This window comes from Spinacia oleracea, chromosome 2 (genome assembly GCF_020520425.1).
Source record: "Spinacia oleracea cultivar Varoflay chromosome 2, BTI_SOV_V1, whole genome shotgun sequence".
Classification (NCBI taxonomy): domain Eukaryota; kingdom Viridiplantae; phylum Streptophyta; class Magnoliopsida; order Caryophyllales; family Amaranthaceae; genus Spinacia; species Spinacia oleracea.
In genome coordinates, this window is record NC_079488.1 from 114,236,737 (window position 1) to 114,259,951 (window position 23,215).

General features: G+C 36.0%; 3 protein-coding genes across 4 annotated transcripts; 2 read left to right on the top strand and 1 right to left on the bottom strand.

The window, feature by feature from the left end:
* The first annotated feature begins 1,977 nt into the window (after window positions 1-1,977).
* On the top strand, window positions 1,978-11,432 carry LOC110786729 (mitogen-activated protein kinase kinase kinase 1). The gene is made up of 9 exons (XM_021991331.2): window positions 1,978-3,646; window positions 4,197-4,281; window positions 4,475-4,537; window positions 4,723-4,880; window positions 6,098-6,170; window positions 6,299-6,358; window positions 7,938-8,042; window positions 9,818-10,061; window positions 10,965-11,432. The coding sequence occupies exons 1-8, from the start codon at window positions 2,685-2,687 to the stop codon at window positions 10,028-10,030; spliced, it is 1,719 nt and encodes a 572-aa protein (XP_021847023.1). The 5' UTR covers window positions 1,978-2,684; the 3' UTR covers window positions 10,031-10,061; window positions 10,965-11,432.
* Window positions 11,433-13,915: 2,483 nt separating this feature from the next.
* On the top strand, window positions 13,916-20,797 carry LOC110786587 (uncharacterized). Of its 2 annotated transcripts, none has more exons than XM_021991233.2 (2): window positions 13,916-14,127; window positions 19,455-20,797. In XM_021991233.2, the coding sequence occupies exon 2, from the start codon at window positions 19,484-19,486 to the stop codon at window positions 20,405-20,407; it is 924 nt and encodes a 307-aa protein (XP_021846925.2). In that variant the 5' UTR covers window positions 13,916-14,127; window positions 19,455-19,483; the 3' UTR covers window positions 20,408-20,797. The 2 variants fall into 2 exon arrangements, with proteins under 2 accessions (XP_021846925.2, XP_021846856.2); XM_021991164.2 differs by having other exon boundaries at window positions 13,920-14,127; window positions 19,476-20,797.
* A 183-nt stretch (window positions 20,798-20,980) lies between these two features.
* On the bottom strand, window positions 20,981-22,787 carry LOC110774642 (uncharacterized). The gene is made up of 3 exons (XM_021981984.2): window positions 22,341-22,787; window positions 21,580-21,759; window positions 20,981-21,460 (listed from the first exon to the last, which is right to left on the bottom strand). The coding sequence occupies exons 1-3, from the start codon at window positions 22,599-22,601 to the stop codon at window positions 21,344-21,346; spliced, it is 558 nt and encodes a 185-aa protein (XP_021837676.2). The 5' UTR covers window positions 22,602-22,787; the 3' UTR covers window positions 20,981-21,343.
* Window positions 22,788-23,215: the final 428 nt, after the last annotated feature.

A 23,215-nucleotide genomic window follows, 5' to 3' on the forward strand; every position in this document is an offset into this window, starting at 1 on the left:
AGGTCGTAGCATCGACTTTTGTTTACATCTCTAGCATCATTGCCGACATCTTGGGTCTTGGTCGCACCGACATGCTTCTACAAATCACCATGCTCACATTATTTCTTGCTCTAATTCGATAATACTCATGCCTAATTTTGAAGAAAAAAACAAAGGAAAAAGCTACGAAAAATAATATGGGAGGTAATTGGAAGATGGGTGTAAAAAATTAAGTATGTGAGGGGTGAAAAGGTTGAATAAAGGTGCATGAAAGGAGATGGGACAATGCAACAACGGTGATCGGTAACTCGGCAAGGATACTTGTTTGAGAGTTTATTTTTTGGAGAAGAAAAGACATAAGTTATCCGATCCTACAACTTTTCTTCTTGGGGTTTGGAACTAGAACAAATGTTTCTAGTTTTTTTATTAGTTTTGTTAAAAAAAACTCAAAATAAAACTAATATCGAACATGCTTTAATCATCAAAGTTTTTAAGTTCGACAAACCAAAGATCCACATGATAACCAATCGGCTACAAGGTTCAAAACTAAACACATAAAGCTATGCAACTATACAAGTATTCATTAATCATGCTATCCATATACTCCCTTCGTATTTTTTAGTTGTTATACTTAGCATTTTCGACCGTATTTTATTAGAAATCACATTTCTATTTTTAGTAACTTTTCTACCACATCTTCTAATTATTTAATATATCTAATTTCCTATAGGGGTCACCACTATAATAAACCCCCTTCTCTACCTTGATTAAATAATTTTACCATCATCTTTTTTTATTTGTTTATTTCTCCCTCACCCACTTGCTTTGTTATTTCATTAGATTCAACTTTTTTCCCCTAATACGGGTATCAGTCAACATGTGGCTCTTACTAAAATACGGAGATAATATTCAACAAAATTTCATGAACTTGAAGTATGGCGCTATATTCCATATTCCATAGTGTAAGATTCAAGCATGAGTTTTTTTTTTTTATTAAGTTGGAAACTCGAACTTAACCATGTTCTCTTCACTTTATTTTTCTTAAAATCATATTAGACTTGACCAAAAAATAGTATAAAACATCAACATAAAATATTCAAATCATACCAAGACAAAAAACTAAATAAATTACATCAAACTAGGTGAATAGAACAAAAACTTTGTTCTACTCACCTTAATCTAATTCTTATTGTTTATTAATTTCACCTTTTTAAATTAGGCCAGATAAGAAAAATTCAGATTAAACTAGGAAAAATTAAACCAAACCAACATAAAAGCCAAAAAAAGACTCACATAAAAGTTTAGAACATAACAGGCAGTACAAGAAAAATTCAGACAGACCAGAAAGAATAAGACCAGATCAAGAAGAATCAGTCCAAAGTAAACCAAAAACTGAAAAAATGGACCAGACCATGGGAATATAACAAAACTAAAGCATCACTAATCATTAACAGAAGGTCTAGCACGCAGAAGGTGTACCAAGATTACTTTTACCCAGTTTTTTTTGGTAACTTTTAATATGTTTGATTAACTTTTATACTACGTATTATCAAAAAAAAGTTGATAGATAAACATTTTAAAGAGTTAAATGATTAAAGTTCTGTTATGTTCGACTTATTTTCACTTATTTTGGATAAAATAAGTTCAGATAAGTTTAGAAAAACCTAATTTTATACTTAGTGATTTACGAAGGAATATTTTTCATTAAAAACAAATTAATCACTAAACTATAGTGTATATAACTTTTATGTAGTTTGAGTTAAATTTTACTCAAAGATACAATATCTTATACACCACTCCTAAATAAGAATTTGTGAATTCCTAATGAGTACCCTAAAGTGTAGGCTTGTGGCCACAACGAGTACCATAGATTTTCATAAAATCTAAAACCATTTTGTGGGATTAAAAATGAAATACTCACTCCTTAAATTAAGGATTTATTAAGAAAAAAAAGAAATTAAACGTTGACCGTCACAGTCTAGCAAACAGAGCAAATTTCCAACGCCGCCAATCACAATCCGTCTCTTTTTTATGTTTTTTTTGCCTTCAGCCAACCAATAAAAAATCTCCATTCTTCACAGTCGTCATCGCCGCGTTTTCTCTCTCTTCAACTCCTCCACCTTCTCCAACTTTCCCCATCCTTTTCCGGTCACCTTTCTCTCTCTTCTCTGACTCGACGGCGGCGGCGTCACTTCCATTTTCTCTCTCCTCTCTGTGTACGGAGGCTCATCTTAGCCGCCAATTATCACTGGAAATCTCTAGAATCAGCTCGATTCTACGGAGTATTTCTTCAAATCGAAGTGATTTTGCAGCTGTTCAAGCTGAGAAGAGTGGTAATATCTTCCGATTAAGGTGTAAGTTGTGTTGGATTATCATTGATTCTGCTCTTTTTTTGTTGTCGAAGTAGATTGCTGAAGGTATTGCTGTTGCTGAAAATTCGTTCATAAGATTTGTTGATTTCGAAGTTTGTTGACTCCTCGGGAGTTGTGTATTTAGGGAAGAACTCGTTTTCGATTTGTTGTTGTAGTATTTGGATGATTGAACAAATGAATGTTGAAATGAAGGAAAGAGGCGGAAGGGAGGGTGAAAAATGAGCAATTAAGCATTTGATCTAGGGTTTCTGAATAATTTTAGGGTTTTATTTGGGGGTGCCGGGAATCTTATTCAATTAGGCGGTGAATTTTGGTAAATGTTGCTCTATTTCAATGCATCACTTGCCTAGTTTTTTTTCTAGTAAGAAGCTGAACAAAAAAATGGACCAAGTTTCATCTCCCAAACCAAAGCTTGTTCGAAGAAATGCTGCCAAGAACTTTGATTACACCCCTTCCGCCACGTCTCCATCCACGAGTGGTTCTTCAGCGCCACGGACACGGTCTCTTGACTTGGGAGCTGGTGTGGAAAGGACTAGCCTTCGGGTTGAAGGGAATGCCGGTGAAATAGATTTGATTTGTCAGAGCTTAGGGCTTTCTGGACCTGAAGATTTTCAGATTCCTTTGGCAGCTTACCAGGCTATGAAGAATAGATCATCCTCTGATGTTACTCCAAGGCCTAAAAAGGGGCAACTTGATGGTGTTGATCCTCAAGTACCAATAAAACAACAGGAGGTTCACAAGTATGTTGATCGTGCGCCACTTAGATATGGAAACAATGTTCAGAAGAATGAAAATACTCTGACTGATCGTGGTGGCTATGAGTTTAAGACTGCTGTACGCCCGCCTTTGCTTGATACTGCTGTGAGACCTGTTTGCGGAGGTGGAGGTGGAGGTGGAGGAATCAAAGGTGACCGCCCCCCATTGCTAACACCCCCGCCAGCAATGTCCCTTCCTGTTCTTGATAATGGTTGTTCTACCTGGGATTTGTTAAAAGGGTTTGCACCTGATGGTAACGATCCCTCTGAATTTCCATATATTGGCCAGCCTCAATCTTCTGACGATGAAGAAGATATTAGCAGAGAGGGAAGTCACGGGGTAAGGATCGGAGAAACTGTTATGCTCTCAGGATCTTGTTCTTTCACTACTACAAATGATGATGACTCATCTAGTTCAACCACGGAACCTGTATCAATTATTTCACCAAATGGAGTTTGCGCAGTCAACATAACCCAATGGGATAAGGGTGTTCAATTAGGGAAGGGTTCATTTGGAACTGTATATGAAGGAATTTCTTGGTATGTTCTGCTGTTTGATATATTCTTCATTTAAAGTTATGTTCAACTCTTTGTGTGGAATAGTTTTGTACATTGGGCTCACTACTTATTTTGTGGTGTTTGTGGGTGGGTGGGTTGTCGGCTGGGGACGGGTGGAGAGGTTGTCTCTTGGAAGTTAAGGGACTTCTGAGAGGACACATATAGATATAGGAGGTCTGTAGGAGGTATAAGGACCATGCTTCATGGCTATATGATTCAGGCAGTAAGTTAATAAAGGGTGCTGTTTTGGTCATTATGCAGCATGAACCCCAAATGCTGTTTCTTGAGCTGAACCCTTCTAAGGCTAATGTTCCAGTTAGCTGTTGCTAAGGACAACAGAAATAATTTTTTTTTTTGATATAGTTCATATTGCCGAAATCCTCATTCCCCATTGTTCCATTTCACAATGTCCTTCATATTTCAAGTGTATATGAATCTGAATTTGATAGAATATTCTTTCCTCACTCCTATTTTGGTTACTACTTATAGGTTTATTTGGAAATTTTCTCACTAATTATCAATCTGTTTTCAGCGACGGAGACTTTTTTGCCGTGAAAGAAGTTTCATTGCTCGAGCAAGGGAGTCAAGGAAGGCAGAGTATCTACCAACTTGAGCAGGTAAATAGGCCCCAAGTTTATCTTTTTTGTTAGGTTGTATAGATTCATGTGAAGGGTATAGGTTTATCAACTACTGTCTATGAAAGCTGTTTTCTATTATCTATTGGCTTGGTAAAATCTTTTTCTTCCAATGTGTCAATCTTTTGTTTTTCTTCTTTTGTTTATTTATTTTGCTTTGCATTTTCATTTTCAGGAAATCGAGCTGCTTAGTCAGTTTAAACATGAGAATATAGTTCGATATCTTGGCACTCAAACGGTATCATATCATTCTCTCAGCTGTTTTTTCTTTTCTTTTGAACATTTTCGTCTTAGGATAAAGTGTTAACAATGTATGGATTTCATTATACATTAAGACGGCAATTGCAACTGAAGTGTTTTAATAGACTCGAAAAATTGAGATGAAATGTATTTTTTCCTGATGCTCTTCGATGTTCATTGCAGACTGATTCAAAACTTTATATCTTCTTAGAGCTCGTTACTCAGGGTTCCCTTGCTAAACTGTATCAAAATTACAGCCTTCGTAATTCTCATGTATCTGCTTACACAAGACAGATTCTACTGGGTTTGAAATATCTTCATGAAAAAAATGTGGTGCACAGGTATGCTGGGGAACTGCTTGTGTAGTTTGTTTGATAATCACAGTTTTTCTTTGGGCTTCTGCTCATGATTTCCTCCCTTTGTTTGCAGTTATGCTTTGTTTCTAATTTCATATGCATGTGAACTCGTCTCTTCAGTTATTTTATTTTGTGGTTCACTGTCTGATATCTTGCTCCAAAAGTGCATAGCTTTCTTCAATTGAATGCATCTTAGCAAACTTAAGATCTGCTATTATATTTGTGTTTTTGTTTTATGTTCTACCTATCTCCTATTTCTCTGCTACTTTGAAACACACACAAATATAGTTGCTCTACTTGGTCCACGTGTAGCACGGGTATGAACTCTTTGAACTTTTGGGTATGTTTATGGGTTGTTAGTTGTCTACAATATGAAGACCATAAGATAGGCTAGAAGCGAAGTTCATCATCCAGTCTATTGCACACAAAGCTTGGCCCATTGTTTGTGCCTGCAAAAGTGCAAAGTCCTGCTCTGCTGCAGCTGTATGTTTTTTTTGTATTGTATTGTGGTCCCATCCTAGGTTCATAGGCAACACCATCACCACAAATTAACTCCGCTTTGTGTGCCACTTTTTGTAGCCATTATCCCACACAACTTGAGAGCCCTTAGAAAGAGGTAGTATATCTACTTCAAAGCAAGATATTTTGCTCCAAAAGAAGCATCTGGACCCTGGTTTTTGATCTCTGAGCTCCATCTCTATCATATGGCTGTAGTATCCTCTCATTTTCCAGCTAAATTATGATTAGTCTTGGAGCTCCAAAAAACGTTGAGCTTAGAGAAACATTTAAGGGACTTTTTGTCTTTAACTCTTATCATTGCTGATTTCATTCACTTTTTCTCTTTGTGTACCAACTTGCAGCATGCAATCCTCACAAAATTCACTCCGAGATTACTTGTCCTTCAAATATGCGTTCTCTGAGCAACACGTTTCCCCTTCTTGATTTCTTGCCTTTCCAAACTCCAAAACCTGTTCATGTCCTATGTCAAAATAAATAAATAAATTAGTTCATGTGTTGCCCAAACTCTTCACAGGTTGAAATTGTAGACTCAAACAATGTGTCAGTTTGGATGATGTTCTGTAGTTAACTTCTTATATCTATATGCCTATCCAGTAATATTACCATTTGACATGCAATGATTATAATGTTTCCGAGAAAACTAAGCTGCGTTTTTTTTCTTTTATCTTCTTTTGCAACCCTAGGGATATCAAATGTGCCAACATATTGGTGGCTTCAAATGGAACAGTAAAATTGGCAGATTTTGGATTGGCGAAGGTCTGCTGCTCCTTGATTTCCATTTTATTAAAAATCCAGCATGCATTCTGCAACTTTCTGTTCTTTCTCTGACATAATTTTTGAGTAATATATCTTATTTGTTTCCTTGATGCTACACTGCTTTCCAGGCAACCAGATTGAATGACTTGAAGTCTTGTAAAGGGACCGCGTTCTGGATGGCACCTGAGGTTAGCCTTTCATCATTTTACTAATTTGAAATTTCACATCCGAATTTGATGGTTCACTCATATGATGGAAGATGGAACTGATGATCCTTCTGCCAATGCTGTTGTCATATGATGAAAAATTTCCTTTGAGATTTACATTATAATCTGAAAACTTAGGTTCTTTAACTGTTTATCAACTGTTTAATGTTCTTATAGAGTTGCAGATTTTGTGTCTTTCCATTTTTATTGGGCACTTGCCTACATACCTCTCATTTGCCAGGCAATTGATAGATGGATTACATACTTACATAGTTACATGTACCATTGCCAGAGTAGGTCATTTGAACGAGTATCTGCATATGCTTAAAGTGTTATTTGTTTCTTATTGATCATCTCATATTCTCATCTGTTGAGCCCAAGTTGCTGCCAACCTCTTCTTTACACCTTTCAGTACCCTTTCAGATATTCTTTTCCCTACGCTGTTCTTCCAGTACTGACAGCACAGGATTGACCATCTTTTTGTTTGGAAATTTGGTGCTAACTTTCGTCGCACTTTGCTTGTCAGCTAGGATCTAGAGCTGTCTCTTTTTTTACACACATGTTCTATATTCCTGATTAAGATCGTATATTTGGTTCAATGTTGTGGAATCTTGCTAGGTTCGTGGATTTTCTTGATGGAATATTGGAATCTGTATTTACCAGCCTACCTTCTTTACCTTCAGTAAGGATAAGATGTATAGAAAAAAGATATTAGGAGTTCAGGACCTTCTAGTAGTTTCTTGGCTTCTGTTAAATTACTTAAGTAGGTGTTTTTGTTTAGCCGTGGCTCTTTTATTACGGAAAATATCTCAAAACTCAAGACAGAGAAGGGTGCCTTACTACTAAGAGTAATTAGAGTACAATATATTTCTTAATCCATGTGACAATGGGCAAAAGCTGTGTGCAAATTCTTCCTCACAACCCACCCCATTGTACGTTATGTAGAACCAATAGAGTGATGTTTTTTTTTTTGCTGTAATTTTTATCTACGTTGTCCCGTGGGAATAAGTTAGTGCTTCATGTCAGTATGTGTTACTTAGCTTTAGGAACTTCCTAAGCGCAAGTTGTAAGAAAGCCCTATCTTACTAGTTGAGGAATTAGAGGATGATGACGAGGCTTTGCATGGTCAAATGCTTGCTGCTGTTTGCTGGTTCACTTAATCACTTAAAATCAGGGCTGGCATCATTTTGGTAATCTTAAATCCCTGGCAATTGCTTATGATTTGATTCTCTAGCGGGGGTTTGATGTGTGTATCCTTAATGGGTTTCTTGCGTCATGGTTTCGGCCATCTTTTGACACGAACAAACCATTCAAAGTACTTACCTTGCATATCCTTGTATGCTGTAAGTCCAACTGTCCAAGGGTTGATCTATGGTTAATTCCTCGTACTTGTTGACTTGCTGAGAACTTGAGAAGCTCTCTCCCATACAGCAACATTGATCTCTGGTTGATGTATTTATGTATATTTTCTCGTAAGCTCCTTATTAGGCACGAGCTCATTTTGTAGCTCTGTGTAGATTACCTGATTCCTAAAAGATTTCTTTTATGTGTGAATTTCCAGGTCCTTAAAAATAAAGGTTATGGGCTACCAGCAGATATCTGGAGCCTTGGATGCACCGTCTTGGAGATGCTAACACGCCATGTTCCCTATTTTCCTTTAGAATTTGTATGTGATATAATCCTATTACTTTTTATTTCGTAATTTTACCTTGTCATTTGTGTCATTTTAGTATTGATGTGTTGTAGTGTACTAGTGTGAGCTTAAACCTAGCGTTTAGGCATTTGCAGATCTTACATGTCTTCAATTTTGATGAAATTTAAGGTAAGTAACTTGGTCTGGGAGGTGAGGATTGAGTATGGATGTGGAACTAAGGGTCGTACTTTGAATTTTGTTAAGCAATGTTTAGAGTGTCCAGCTAACTGCAGGCACTGTGGTTAGAAATTGGGATGAAGTGTCTTAGAAAATAGTAATATATCGTTATGGATGATTTATATGTTCCTTGTAAATCTGTTAGAGTGTAGATAAACAAAACACAATGAAGTTTACTGTAAATCAACCAGAAGTGAAGTAATCCCCAAGTTACCTATTCACCCCGGAAGGAGGGGGGGGGGGGGGTATGGTAGACTTAGGCTGCGTTCTATTTACCTGAGTTTCACTTATTTTTCCTGAACTTATCTTATCAGAACTTATCAAAACTTATTTTAGTTATAAATTGTACTTGGTAAACCCTTATTTTTCCCGAACTTATCTTATCTGAACTTAACTGAACTCATCTGAACTTATTTTTCCTGAACTAAGTGGAAATAAGGTGAACAGAACAGGGCCTTAGATAGTCGAAAAGTTGTTCGTCTGGAACTAGATGAAGGAATGTATGCTCGAAGAGTTTCAATTCTATAGTTCACATTTACGTCTTTGGGTCTGACCAGTTGCTGCATTTGTTGACATGTATGCTCAGTTAACATTTTTTTTTGTACATTTTGTGTTAAGTTAGCTGTTGAATACGAAGTAGTAAGAAAGTATATTATGTGTCCTCCTTAATTCTTTTTCTTCATATTTACCTCTTCTGCTATGTCAGGTTTTGTCCTCCTGTTTGACCTATATGTTCAGTTTAGTGTTGTTGTGACCTGCTTGATTTAGAATTGGGCAACGGGGAACAAGTTGTTCTCATAGCATCATTATGTATTTTATAATTTTAGAATTGAATGATGATATTTATTTTTGAAGCGATAGGAATATGTAAACTTTTCTGCATCCCTTGTACTTACACACACCATGCTTACATGCTTAGTATAAAATTTCAAACTATAGGAGTGAGATGATACGCCCATCGGTTGTTCTTCAGAGCACGCTGCTCCCTTTTTGTCCAACCATTTCAAACTCATCTGATATGGCTCTCACAAGAGGGATATTGAAGTAGGAAACCGACGTCATAGAAAATAATTATTTCTAGTCTGCTTTAACAGACTGCGGTATAGTGATGTACTAAGAAGCCTACTGGTCAAGGTTAGGACCATCATGACAAGTTTAATCATATAGTTGTCTTCTGTTCTTTCTTCCAGTTAAATTTCAGCAAAAGTTCAATCAACAAAATTAAGCTCAAGCAAAAGTGAGGGGGCAGAAAACACAAATTTATCAACGTCATTGTAAAATATTCAGAAAACAAAATAAAATCAGTTTTTATATAGATATAAGTTTATCTAAAAGAAATGTCCTCGGAAGTAATTAAAGCTCAGCAAATTAAAGTTGAAAGAAACATACTCTTCATATGTTTGATGGCTGTTATTGGCTTTCTTTCATTGTTATTGCTGGTTCTTTGTGTTACATTTTACTGATATTCTCACTCTGGTCAAGAACTCAAGATGTCAATTTGTGTCACAATACTACTGTTTTGCTTTGTGCTCTTCTTTTGGACTAACATCTTTATTCATTGGCAATTGCAGCAGCAAGCAATTTTTAGGATCGGGATAGGTGCGCCACCTCCGATTCCTGATACTTTGTCCAAAGATGCTCATGATTTCATACAACAATGTTTACGCGTGAATCCAAATGATCGCCCTACAGCGGCTGAGCTCTTGGAACATCCATTTTTACGGAGACAACTTTCTACTTCATTAGGATCGGAGTCACCTATGATGCGTGGGACATCAATTTGAGTCTCTTATCACTTCTGAGTATTTTGTCGAGGTGAGCGCATCTTTTGTTTTCTTTTATTCTAGAAATCATGAATCGCCTGCTACCACCCGTTAAGGTATTAAATAAGAAGAAGAATTAGCTCAAAAAATAGCCAACTCTTCTTTGTGCAAACACCATCATTTTGGCAGTTATATTTACTATGTCTACTTTCCCTTTTGAGATGTTTATTTTTGTTCTACCCACTTATACTTTATTCTTTTTTTGGCGACTGCATTTTGCCGTCTTATGCCTTTCCACTATCTCTCTTCTACTTTATCCACTTTTTTTTAAAAAAAAATTCTCACACCCACCCAATCACCATTTTACTACCTCTATCCACCTTTGTTTTACACTTAGGCCCTGTTTGGTTTGTGTAAAACGATTTCTCCCTTTTAAGTCATTTTACGTTGTTTGTTTTGGCGAGGGACGGAAAACAATTCTCCATAACTCCCTCAAAGGTGGAAAAAACCTTTTCCATTTGAAAGGAAAGGAAACCAGTTTTCCGATTTTCTTCCTTACCTCCTTCCTCCTTCCCATCAATCTTCTCTCATCCTTTTCTCATCCTTCTCTCATTTCACTTTTCTATTACTTTTCTTACAAGGAACCAAACAAAGGAAAACTACTTTGGAATTATGTATTTCATTGAAAATGTTTTACACCAAACCAAACAGAGCCTTACTCACTTCTCCTAAACAATAGTTCACAGCAGGAGTATTTTTTAACCCCCTCCATCTAGAAATAATAGTCACTTCGATAACATGATTTGAACTAGCAATGTATCAACCAAGTTCAAACTAACATGTATCAACCAGTGTATCGATTTTATCTTATTCAAGAGCCCGATCACTCATTTTATCTCTTTTGAGGATGTGCCTTTGGTTAATGAATGTTTTGGTGTTTCCTCTTTCATTTCAGATATATGTTCTTCTGGATCTACAACTTGTTCATCACAGTGCATCAAATAATTAATTTAAATGACATATTTGATTCCTATGCAAGATTATCCATTGAGAATAAAAAAGCAAAAAAGTCAGAGGGATCTCTATATGCATCATCCTCCGGATGAATTATTAATCGGTCCTGGATGCCAGCGTGCTTTGATTCCTCCCTCGCGTGATTCCAACTCCCCTAAATCAGGGACACTAAAATTGCAGAGGACAATCTGTATTATATATAATAGTCTAGGTTTTGGGCTATGTTTGTATTTGTGATCTGAAATTAGTTAGTTAGCATATGATGATGATGGAATCTTGATTTATGAATGATTAGTTTATTACAGTATGTAGGAAGATGGCTTAGGCTTTTGTACATAGGTGTAATATTGTTTTTTGTCAGAATTGTTTGTACTCATTCATTATTCAGATCTATCCTTTGATGATTGTATGTTTGTGTTCCTTCCCTCTCACTTCTCCTGCCCATATTCATTTTCTCCGCGAGTCTTGTATAACACAGGTGTATACAGTGGCGGAGCCACGGGTGCTTTAGTGGGGTCCTTTACCCCACTTGGAACAATTTTTTATGGTCAAGTTATATTTTCGTTAATTTTTTCTAAAAGTAGATATTTTTTTTGTTAAAGTTTAATCAATTTTTAAATAGTGACTTTGCTATCTCGAATTTCTGGATCCGTTACTGTAGGTGTATGATGAATTTACAATTGCTTTTTTTTTTTTTTTGTTTTTTTTTTTTGGGTTTTTAGTTTAAATAGATGACTTTAATGGATCAATGGATGACTTTTAATATTCTGGACAGGTCTTATTTAGATACTTATCTTGTACAAAGAATTTTTAATCAGCATTGTAGACCAATTACTACTCATTACTTCTGGTCTTTGCATTAAGCAAAATTCTTATTGGCAGGTTGGCAACTTCAGCCTTTACTTGTTTTAATTGGACAGCTCTTTTACTCGTGAATAATACACAAAGTATTTTATTTATTTCATACTTCATATTACTTTTAAGATCCGCAGTTGGACAAGTAGTCACGACTCGAACTGTTATTTCTGGATTGACTAATAGTTGGGTATAAAAATGAATCACAATGGCAATATAAATTACAAACGAGGGCGGAACGATCAGAGCCGGAGACCTATCATACATAAATATGGATGTGGATCGGGTCGGTTTGAGCTTGTGGACCGTGGGCATGATAAGGCCCGGTCCACGTCAAACCCACTATGCATTGTGTCGGGGCGGGATGAAAATTATAAATGAGGCGGAGCGATCAGAGCTTGAGACTTATCATACATAAAGATAGATGTGGGTCAGGCTTCAGGTTGAGTCAGCGGACCGTGGGCCCGAACAAGCCCGGTCCACGCCAAACCCATAATGCACTGTGTTGGGTTGGGCTGAAAATTTCAAAACACTGTTCGAGTCCAATCTACGGGCCGTCGTATCAGGCCGGGTTCGGTCGTCGTGCCTAATTTTACTAAATTAATCGTGCTTTGTCGTGTTGGGTTGAGTCGTGCCATGTATTATGGTGCTTTTTCCTAAAAAAAATAAGGCCAACGACTTTGTGCTCGTGGCGGGTCATACTTTTCGTGTCGAGTCGGCCCGACCCACAACCATATTTAAGTTCATACACATACTCTTACTTTTAACTACTAGTGGCATCACCTAATCTGTCGCTAATCATCCTGATCAAAGTTACGCATAACGCATTACAGTAGTAAAACCTCTCATATATACTCGGAGATAAAACGTAAGCGGTGCACCTGGATGCATAATAGATCTAAGTTATGTTTGGATAGTTGTAGGAAACTAGGAATAATGTAATGTTAAAGGGTATATTCCAGTGTCCTTGTTTGTCATTTCACATTTTATGGTGGTTTGTGGGGAGTCGTGGGTTGCTTTCTCTCTCTTTATTCCATTCATTCTTCTCTCTCTTCACTCTTGGCAGATGGCGTAAAAATGTCACATGATGAGGTGCCTTGGTTAAAGTTTCACAGGCATCCTTCTCCTTTGGCTTTAGCATCTTTTCTTTTTTTCTATTTTTTTTTGAGGTGATTTTTTTATTTAAAATTAGTAGCATTCCTTATATTAAACGTATAATCTACTTATATTATGAATAACGTTTAGTACACCACCAAATTTTCTAATAACTAGACCGTGTTTGATTTGCCTCAACTTACTTTTACGTAATTCTGACAAAAATACATTTATATATGTACAAATAAAACACTACGGTATTACGTATGTAAGTTTTTCAAATAATTAATAAAATCATTTTTTGATAAAATAAGTGAAACCAAACATAACCTTGTGTATTTCTGGTCAATCAAGATAAGACAAGTTCAGGCGAAATAATAAGTGGAACCAAACATAAGAGCTCACGTTACACTCATTCCATCCAAAAATTATTTGTCAAATCATTTAAATATGAAGTCATATTAGAATCCATTTTAACCAATTTTCTGTTGTTTCAGTGGTGACTGGGGCTGGACTTGGTAGGGAGGACCCGTGTTCGAGCCGCAACAACAATTGAGAGGGCCTATCCACCCAGAACTCGCCCCGAATCCAAATCTAAAGGTGAACCGAGTGCTAACACCAAAAAAAAAAATAGAATCCATTTAAAATATATTTTCCACAATTACTAAGGATCCACTACCCTCCATTTTTTTCATTTAGAAGGGGGTTATATTTTTATTGGAAAAATAGATTTATTGTAAATTTGTACTTATATATTAATAATAACATAATAATAAAATTATTTGTCAAGTTATTAGAATCAATATAAAATATATTTTCCTCAATTATTAAGTATCCACTACCACCATTTCATTTAAGATTGGTTGTATTTTTTATTGGAAAATAGATTTATTGTAAATTTTTAATTACAATAAATAGCATAATAAACCGTTTATAGGCTTACGCAAAGTGGCGTGCTCACCTTTTTCTGGAACGTGAGCGAAGATCGGAGTTCGCTCTTCCCTCCCTCCTCTCCTCAATCTTCATTTTTATTTTATTATATCATTATTTATTAATCTCCTTCTTCTTCCTCACCATAATCCCTTTCTCTCTCTACATTTCCTTCCCTCTCCTCTTTCTCTCTCCTCAAGTCCTCAGACAACAACAACAACCAGGTACCTTGTTTTTCTTTCACTTCTCGATTTCTAGGGTTTCATTTTCGTATCTTGATTTCCTGCGATTTAGGGTTTTTTTATTTGTTTTTATTGATTCGTGATCTCTTTTTTGCGGTTATTTCCATTTTGAAATCGTGATGTGAGCAGTGGAATGGAATCAATTTATGTTGTCGCTCATGTTGCGGTTAAAGTTTGATTTTTTTTAGAGGATTTTAGTGTGGATAAAGTTTTTGTCACTTTCCAAAGGAGTAACTCCTTTCGCTTGGATTGTTGATGTGAATTTAAGTGTAGCGTAATTTTTTTTTATGGTGTAATTGAAGTAACTTGAGAAAGGAATGGGTCAAAATCGCAAAATCTGTCAAATTTGAGCTTTGATTGCTTGTTTAGGTTTGTTTCAGTGAATGGCGAGAAATGCCTGAGATTTTTATCTCTTTTGAATCTGAATTGGATTAATTGAAAGTTTGGTTGACTGAATTACTTAGAGGAGTTACGAAGCTGCCTTGCACTATGTGGAAATATAGCTGGTTGTGTGCAGTTATCTTCAATTCAATTGCTTGATTGCCTTTTCGCTGAGTAGATTGCAGATAATATTTGGTTAGCTACAGTTATGTTGAACTTTTCATGCAGAAAACACTCCCTTCTTTGACTTGCGGTTAGCACATTGCTTCCCTACATTTGTTCATTTTCATGGAGCGCATTCATGCTAATGACTTGATATATTTTTAGAGTTTTCTGTTTAAGTTGATGACTTGATCTACTACATTTTTTAGACTTTAAATTCCTGATGATGTTGTCCCTATATTTTGACCATAAATCTATTTTCTTAGTGTATTTTTTACCTTCCTACATTTTAAGCAACAATGCTGGGGTGACTAGGTGGTTCCCTGGTTTAGGAAACCTATTTTAGAGCAAGTGGCCATATAATTTATGGAATATTAATTTTGGATAAGGTGTAACATTGAAGAAGCAATGGTGGAAAATAGCATATCATAACAAATCTGACTTCTTCTCGACTTTTTTTATGCATGATCTGTATTTATGAGGCATTTGCTGTCAAAAGAGTTAATAGATTCATGCTATTACCTCAGATCTAGATATCTGTCCTCCAGAATGTGTTTATGTTTCTTCAATTTGTCTTCAAGCAAGTCTTATTATTTTGGCATTTCCAACGTATTGGATATTTTCATTGTTCAAAACTAGAATGCATCACTTGTCTATACTTTCTTGTTTGAAATAATAGTAGTCCTTCATGGATGGAATCCTATCTTGCTAATTAGTTTTTGGTAAAAGGGGATGTTGGTTCTGCTATGAAAATTTGAAGCACATGTGTCCCTGTGATAATATAGGAGTTACAAGAACCTGGAATAAGTCATACCTTGCCTATCTTTTATCCCATGGCCTTTGATGTCCATTTGCGCTTGTGGTAAAAGGGGATGTTGGTTCTGCTATTAAAATTTGAAGCACTTTTGTCCCTATGATAATATATGAGTTACAGGAACTTGGAATGAAGTCATACCTTGCCTAACCCATGGCCCTTGATGTCCATTTGCGCTTGTGGGAGTTTGTCAGTTCTTTTCCCCTCCTTGAAGATATTATATAACCAAGTTTTTCATTATTATTTCTCAGTAATTTTAGTTTGAGTTAGGACCTTGTATATATCTTTGATGTAGAGTAATTGAATGATGTTGGCTCTGATTTTTGGGAGATTGATTCACTTATGTGGATTGAAAGAGGTTTGACGGAAGTTGAGCAGAAGTAAACCTGAATAAAGTCTGGAGGAATAATAACACTTTTGTTTGATAGAGAATCAACCTATATCCTGAGGTCATGAGCAGATTAGTATTTCCCTTGGGCCTTTTCTAAAACTCACTTGGGGGTTATTTAGTGTTAGTTAAGAAGGTTGTTTGCGAGGCTAATAATCTAGAACCTAAGCAATGAAGTGGAAAATATGTTTCTTCAAATTTGGCCATGCTGTCATAAGCTTACAGAATGATTAATTGATATGTTTTAGTAGTGTGTGTATATATATATTTCATCCTCTTAAGTTTTAAATAGTTTACTTGCCTTCTCATGTAAAGTTATGTAGCACAGAGACCTTTTTAAATGTCACATCTTTTTTCCTTCAAAACTTGGTATGTCAGAAACCCAGGAAATTGCAGGTGAAATGTTTATTGTGAAAGACAGTAGGTTCTAGTCTTGCTTCCTCTTGTAAAGCTTATGTAGCACAAAAACTCACGTGAAGGTCACATTACCCCTAAGTGAAACCTGAGGAAACTCAAGTAGAAACTTTGTCTTTGAAAGAGAAGCAAGTTCCCACCCCTTTAAGATCTGAGAGTCACAAAATGATCGCTTTTCTCTAAAGAATCTTTAACTAAACAAAATTAACTTCTGATTCCTCCTTTTTTATGTATTGTTTATAAAACAATACTACGTTTCTTCGTAAAATGTTGATTGATAGCTCTAGGCTTCACGGCTCCATATTTATTTACTGAATGAAAAATTGTCCCCCCCCACATTTCCTGATTCTGGTTCACACAGCTGGAAATCCTGCTAGATAGATGAGAGGCACTAGAATTGTTTCGGAGGTGGTATTGCAATTGCAGACTTTGTAGGTTTTTACTCTTTTGAAGTTCTTGTCCCTATTACTTGGTACTTGTAGTAATGAAGTATTCACAAAGATAGGCTAATGATATTCAGGAAGGGAATTAGACCTTCATGGGTTAAATGAACTTTATTAAGTTAGATGACAGGGGATTTGAACTTACTGTCCCGGTGAATCAGAAATAAAGCCTCTCATTGGTACTAATATTCTTGCTTTCAATGGTCAGTAATGGTATATCTATGTATCTTTTTATTCATATGTTGAAATAGTTGTTTTGTATTCCTATGCCTATAGATGAAACCCTTTTTATTTCAATTTTGCTTAAATAATATGGGAAATAGAAAGTAGTGAATTAGGGCTGTTTCAGGTGAAAGACGGCATATTATGAACCACTAATATTGTATTTGTGATATATCAACTTCAAAGCAGTTTATTTTCTAATGGAGGAGCTCAGCTGAGTATTTTAGAAGCCCCGACTTAATGTGGTGAGGTATCTGGACTCTAGGTTTAGTCTTGATGTCTAACATATGTTGAGTGAGGCGAGTATAATCGTACAGTCAGGATTGTATGTTTGATTATCTGATAAGAGGTTTATACACTTATATGTACCGGTACATATTATATATTGATGGTATTAGCTCTATGAGTTCAACGTCAGTGCCAAGGAGAAGTTGAATTTATGAAAAAATGATTTTGAGAGGATGGGGTTGTATGGTGTATATGTTTTCACTCTTGTTGCTACTAATGTTGTGATGAAGATCAAATCTCAATATATTTGTCAAGAAGTGAGCAGTTACTGAGGATGATGTTTGCCAGTTTTTTTTCTTGATTTTAGAGGGAATTGATACATGGACATCAAATTTGATCTGGCAATCAAGGATTTTAGTGGGAATTGATACATGGACATCAAGGAGAAGTTGAATATATGAAAACATGATTTTGAGAGGATGGGGTTGTATGGTTTATATGTTTTCACTCTTGTTGCTACTAATGCTATGATGAAGATCAAATCTCAATATGTTTGTCAAGAAGTGATCAGTTACTGAGGATGATGTTTGCCAGTTTTTTTTCTTGATTTTAGAGGGAATTGATACATGGACGTCAAATTTGATCTGATTGTTTAACAATTTACCAAGGTCCAAGAGATTGAGTTATCCAGGATGTGATATGTGGCCATGTGGGCCTTGTGATGAACATGAAGTTTGTAAAGAGAGATGCAGATTTTGCAATGAACTGACAATATCGAAAGGGGTGTTTTAGGGAGTTGCATTATGATTCAGTTATTAGTAGCTTGCATAATTAGTTAGCTAGTTGTTAATGGGAAAAGCTCTATATATATATAGCATACTAGAGAGATGGAGGAGGATGTTGAATATTGTGGAAAAGTAGTCCGTTAGTTTAAATGAAAGAGTGTCATTCCTTTCTAAAGATGGCGAGGCTGTAATTGGTGATTAGTCACCTTGATTACCATTAAGTCGGTTATATCCTTGCTTGTTCTTCACTAAGCATCCTTTAATCTCTCTTTTATGTCCATAATATTACTATTTTGGTGTCATTGGTGTGTTATCTATGCTATTTCATAGCAGATTTGCAATAATAGCCTTTAGAAGGCAATTTGGTAGGCCTTTTACTTTGATTTCCTCAATTGGTGGCAGTGTATCTTGCTGCCTTACTGGCTCATAAGGAACAACCTCTAATAGAGTATGTTAACCCATGGCTCTCTCTACCTTGGTTTTTCATGGTTATGTTGTCTAGGAGTGGAGGATGCTGTAGGAAATACATGTTGTTGAGCTCTTTCATGAGATACAATTTGTCTTGCTTAGGTTGTGTCTTGGAGATAATAATAATAGTATACATTTTTTGCCATTTCAAGAGAGATAATTTTTCTCATTGCTTTACCCCTTTTCAGTCAATTTTGTCAATATGTGTGTAGGTTTTGGATGAATTATCAGATAGAGGCCAGGTACTTTTGGCTTTTGTAGCTTATTTTTGGTTAAAATGGTTGTCAAGTCTACGGTAACACTGTACTTCACTATAATGTTGGTTCTCTTATTTTATTCCCTCCTGTTCTAACATCTGCCTTCTTACGCCTTTTTTCAATATCTCCCCAAAATTTCTACTGTTATTTTTTATGGCTTCTCTTTGCTGGCAACGTTTAAAAAATGAATATGATCGTGGTCATCGCATTGCCATTTTGTTGGACTTGTTAATGTTGTCTCTTCATTAAAAAAATTATGTATGATCTGCTAGTTTCTAAAGCAAGTATTAATTCAATTTAGCTTTTGAATTTCAGCGGAGTTGTTGTGAAGGTAGTAGTTAAAGTAAGTACTGATTCATCTTGATTTTGAAATGAATTTGAGTGGAACTATGTTTGGTGCTATGAGGATATTGGATTTGATAATTTGTTCCAGAGGTTGGAAACGTGAGATCAAGGGGTACTACTGAGTCTATATATCAGGGAACTTAGTTTTCTTTATCAGGATTAGAACTAGATATGCTAATTGTTGCATCCAACATCTTTTTGTTATATCACCAAACTTCTCTTTCTCTAATTTATGATTTTTTATTTATTTATAATTAAGGTCCTTTACTCCATGCCTTCTGGATTTCAAGATGTATTATTTCAAGAGTGAATTTAGATATTGCTCTTTTAGACATTGATTAGCACTGTCGTAATTTAGAAAAGATGACCCGATGACATTGCTTTTGTTCATTCTTTATGTAGAATTCTTCCTTACGATTTCAGGTTTATTTATGGCGAAAGTTAGCAGGGTAAGGCGTCTCAAGTACAGAAGCCGTAATGGCAAAACAGAACGATATCAGATTCCTTCATGCTCGCACAAGATTTTCAAAGACATAAACAACAAGTCTTCTAAGTTGTCAGAGAAGAAAGATTGGGAAGATGCCAATTGCTCGGTTTGCATGGAGTCCCCTCACAATGCTGTTCTTCTGCTTTGTTCCTCTTACAACAAAGGCTGCCGCCCCTACATGTGTGCCACTGGTTACCGCTTTTCTAATTGCCTTGACCAATATAAGAATGCATACAAAAAAGGAACCCCGGGCTCTACCACTCCGGGCCTCAACCCTGAATGGCCCGAGGAAAAGATGGAAGCATCTGAGCTTCTGTGTCCACTCTGCCGTGGGCAGGTGAAGGGGTGGACCCTAGTTGAACCAGCTCGGAAATATCTTAACAAGAAGAAACGAACATGCATGCAGGAGAACTGCACTTTTGTTGGTAACTACAAACAGCTGAAGAAGCATGTCAAGAATGAGCACCCGTGGGCCCGACCCAGGGAAGTGGACCCGTCCCTTGAAGCGAAATGGAAAAGTTTAGAGAGGGAGAGAGAAATAAGTGATGTCATGAGCACGTTTTCACCAGGTACGATTGTTTTGGGGGATTATGTTATTGATCCAAACTTTAACCCCTTCATTAGTAGAGATTATGACATGGATATGGACGACTTGTTGGGCGATGAACTTGAGTCTTTTGGGGCAAATGGTATCAGGAGCGGCGGATTCCAGTTACGGAGAAATTATGATTCATATGACGACGACGACGACGAGGATGATGATGATGATGTTGTCGGAATAAGCCGGCATTCAGCGATCCCGCTAGGCCGTCATCATAGACGAATGTTGTTTTTGGGAAGGTCGCGTCGGAGGAGGAGGCGGGATTGATCTTTGTACATTATAAAGCTGCAACTCTTATGGCTCCTCCCTTAAAAACCCCGCTCGAAGTGGTTTTAATCCTTGGTTCAACTTCTACAATTGTTTGGGGGCCATATCTACCAATGCAATGCAATGCAAATGCAAGTAGAAGTGATGAAATATTTTCTTTGTTTAATTTAAGGTGGTTAATTTGGACATAATTGTGATTTTTAGATTTACAGGTTTATAAATTTCTCTCATGTGATTTGGCCTTGTAGGGATAGACCAAAAAGTACTTCACTCATTTAAATGCTTGTTTGTGCATAGTCAATATTGACCTGTAGGATGAATCGTTCAGGTACATTTGATTCTCTTTTTAACACCAATCAAGGATAATTACTCCTGATCGTTTCTCTTTCATCTGTTGTTGGTAGTTGAAGTCTTTGCAGGTTCATAATGTGGAAGTTTGGAACCCTGTTCTTAATAAGATTCTAACATGGGCTTGTGCATTTTTGTTGTTGTTTTATCTGACCCGATTCATACCCGACCAGAAGTTATTGAGAGAATTTTGAATCCGACCTGAATCGAAGCCGAATGACCTGAAATTGACCTGACTTGACCATTTGTCATATTTTGTAGTAATATTAAGTTTTACAATATTTCTGATACTTTTTTACTCTAACCTGAAATTGTCCTGAAACCAAACCCGAACCGGACTCATTGACTTGAATTGCCACCCCTATTAGTCCAGGATGGTGCTTGTGGTTCAGTGAGTTCATAATATGTACAACCCCATGTGAACCCGTCTGAGGGCACCCTTTTAGATACCGTTTTTTCAAACATCAAAGTGTGTTCTATATTCAGTGAATGGCTAGTTTGGCAATATAAATTACAAATGGGGTGGGGATTTGAACTTGATACTTATCGTATACAAACTCTCAGATTTAAGCAAGATCTCATTGATTACTAACTCAGTTTTACTCCTGTAGTATTGTGTAAATCTTGAAATTGCTCATCATTTTTATTGAAGTCTTTGCTACACTTGCAACCACAGGAAAACTGCTTCAACGCACGGTTCAACTTCTGCAGGAAACAAAATCGAGAGATTGCACAATAATAAGAATTCATCAACACCAAATAATACCATAAGTCATTATTAATGCTACCCGTAAAGAAATAATACTTGAATAATATAGTCCGACCTTAGAGATTTTACTACACTTGCCCCTTCCCCGGCGTGGGGAAGGGCATGATCGGTATTTGCTTTCGCGTTCACTTGATTCGACGTTTTCGTATTTCCATGTCTTGTTTTTATGTCCACCAAACAACCTCCTAAAGGAGAATTTGAGTGTTTTTAGTCGTGCAAACAATCTTCTTCTTTTCTACATAAAATAATAATAAAAAAATATTAAAACATTATTACAATCAACTAATCAACTATAGTATTAAGAGGATCAACTAATACATCATGATACCAATGAGTTCTTGATCAAGTGGTAAAGACTGTATACCCGCTTGTACACAATATATTATACGTTTGAATCCCATTCTTTTATAGTGCGCTTATGATTTTTACGAAACAATATAAAATAGTACATTATGATTCATACCACATGAGTATATGTATCATATAACTACGATGTCTCTTAAATTCTGTGTTTTCTCAAGTGTTGCACTCAAATAAGAACGGAGGGAGTATTATATATGCATTGATCAATATGAAATGTGTGAATAAAAAAGCCAACACAAACTGCTGATCAAACAAGACAAGTGTAACAAGTACCAACCATTAGCCAACAACTAATTGTTAAACACCAAAATATCATATCATATAAGTGTACAATATCATATAATCTTAATATTTCTTGAATTTCGTGCTTTCTCATGCGTTACACTTAAATAGGAACAGAGGAAGATTATTTAATACATGGATCACTTTGAAATGTTTGTGAATTGAGATTACCTTGGGCTTATTGGGGAGAATTGGTGTGGGGCTATGAACTTGATGAACCTGTTGGGGAGTGGGACCCACATTCCGGAGGTGATGAGCGTAGGCGAGAAGCTCAGCCCTGCGATCATAGCCACATGATCTTGTGATCGGATTAGAGTTTGTGGTTCTGATCTTCCGATAGCGTGGGGCAGATGTAGAAGATAATTCCTCATACACAGTAACTATAACACCATTAACACTCCAGTTTTGTTGGTTTTCTAGTTTTCTTCCCATTTTTTTCTGGCTGTTTTTTCTCTTAATATTGATTTGTTGATGAACACTAAAAATGAAATAACAAAGTTTTTTTTTTTAGTTTTAATAATGACCTAAAAATAGGATCTTCCAGAGTTGACAATAAATCTCATATTACCATTTAAGCATGATATCAGAATTAAGAAGAAGATTTAATTTGGAACCCATAAAAAGAAAAAAAAAGAAAAAAATATTGAGACAACTACTCCACTTAGGAAGTTCTTTTCCCTTTATCTTTAAGTTTTAGTAAGTTGGTCAATGGTCATCATCATCAAGGTGCCACCTTAATGACTAACATGAAGGAATGTGTCAAAACTTACAATAGATTAAGAAATTCCTACTAAGTACTAACCATGAAGTAAATATGAATATGGAATAACAAAATTGAGCAAGGCTATGTTATATTCTGACTCATTTTTGTATGAATTTATATAATACTATGTAATATGTATGCACTTATCTACTCCCTCCGTCTCTTTTTGTTCTTTACGTTTTCCTTTTTGGTTATCTCAAAATGTTCTTTACATTTCCTTTTATATTATCACATAAATGCTTTAATATTCTATCAAAATTTGTGTCCAACAATTATTTAACCA

Coding starts and splice junctions, on each gene's coding strand:
- LOC110786587 (XM_021991233.2), top strand. CDS start 19,484: ATGGCGAAAGTTAGCAGGGTAAGGCGTCTCAAGTACAGAAGCCGTAAT.
- LOC110774642 (XM_021981984.2), bottom strand. CDS start 22,601: ATGGGAAGAAAACTAGAAAACCAACAAAACTGGAGTGTTAATGGTGTT. Junction 21,760..22,340: donor TTCTCCCCAATAAGCCCAAG/GTAATCTCAATT, acceptor TATTTTATGTAG/AAAAGAAGAAGATTGTTTGC. Junction 21,461..21,579: donor AGTGTAGTAAAATCTCTAAG/GTCGGACTATAT, acceptor TGTTTCCTGCAG/AAGTTGAACCGTGCGTTGAA.
- LOC110786729 (XM_021991331.2), top strand. CDS start 2,685: ATGCATCACTTGCCTAGTTTTTTTTCTAGTAAGAAGCTGAACAAAAAA. Junction 4,538..4,722: donor GATATCTTGGCACTCAAACG/GTATCATATCAT, acceptor TGTTCATTGCAG/ACTGATTCAAAACTTTATAT. Junction 8,043..9,817: donor CCTATTTTCCTTTAGAATTT/GTATGTGATATA, acceptor TGGCAATTGCAG/CAGCAAGCAATTTTTAGGAT.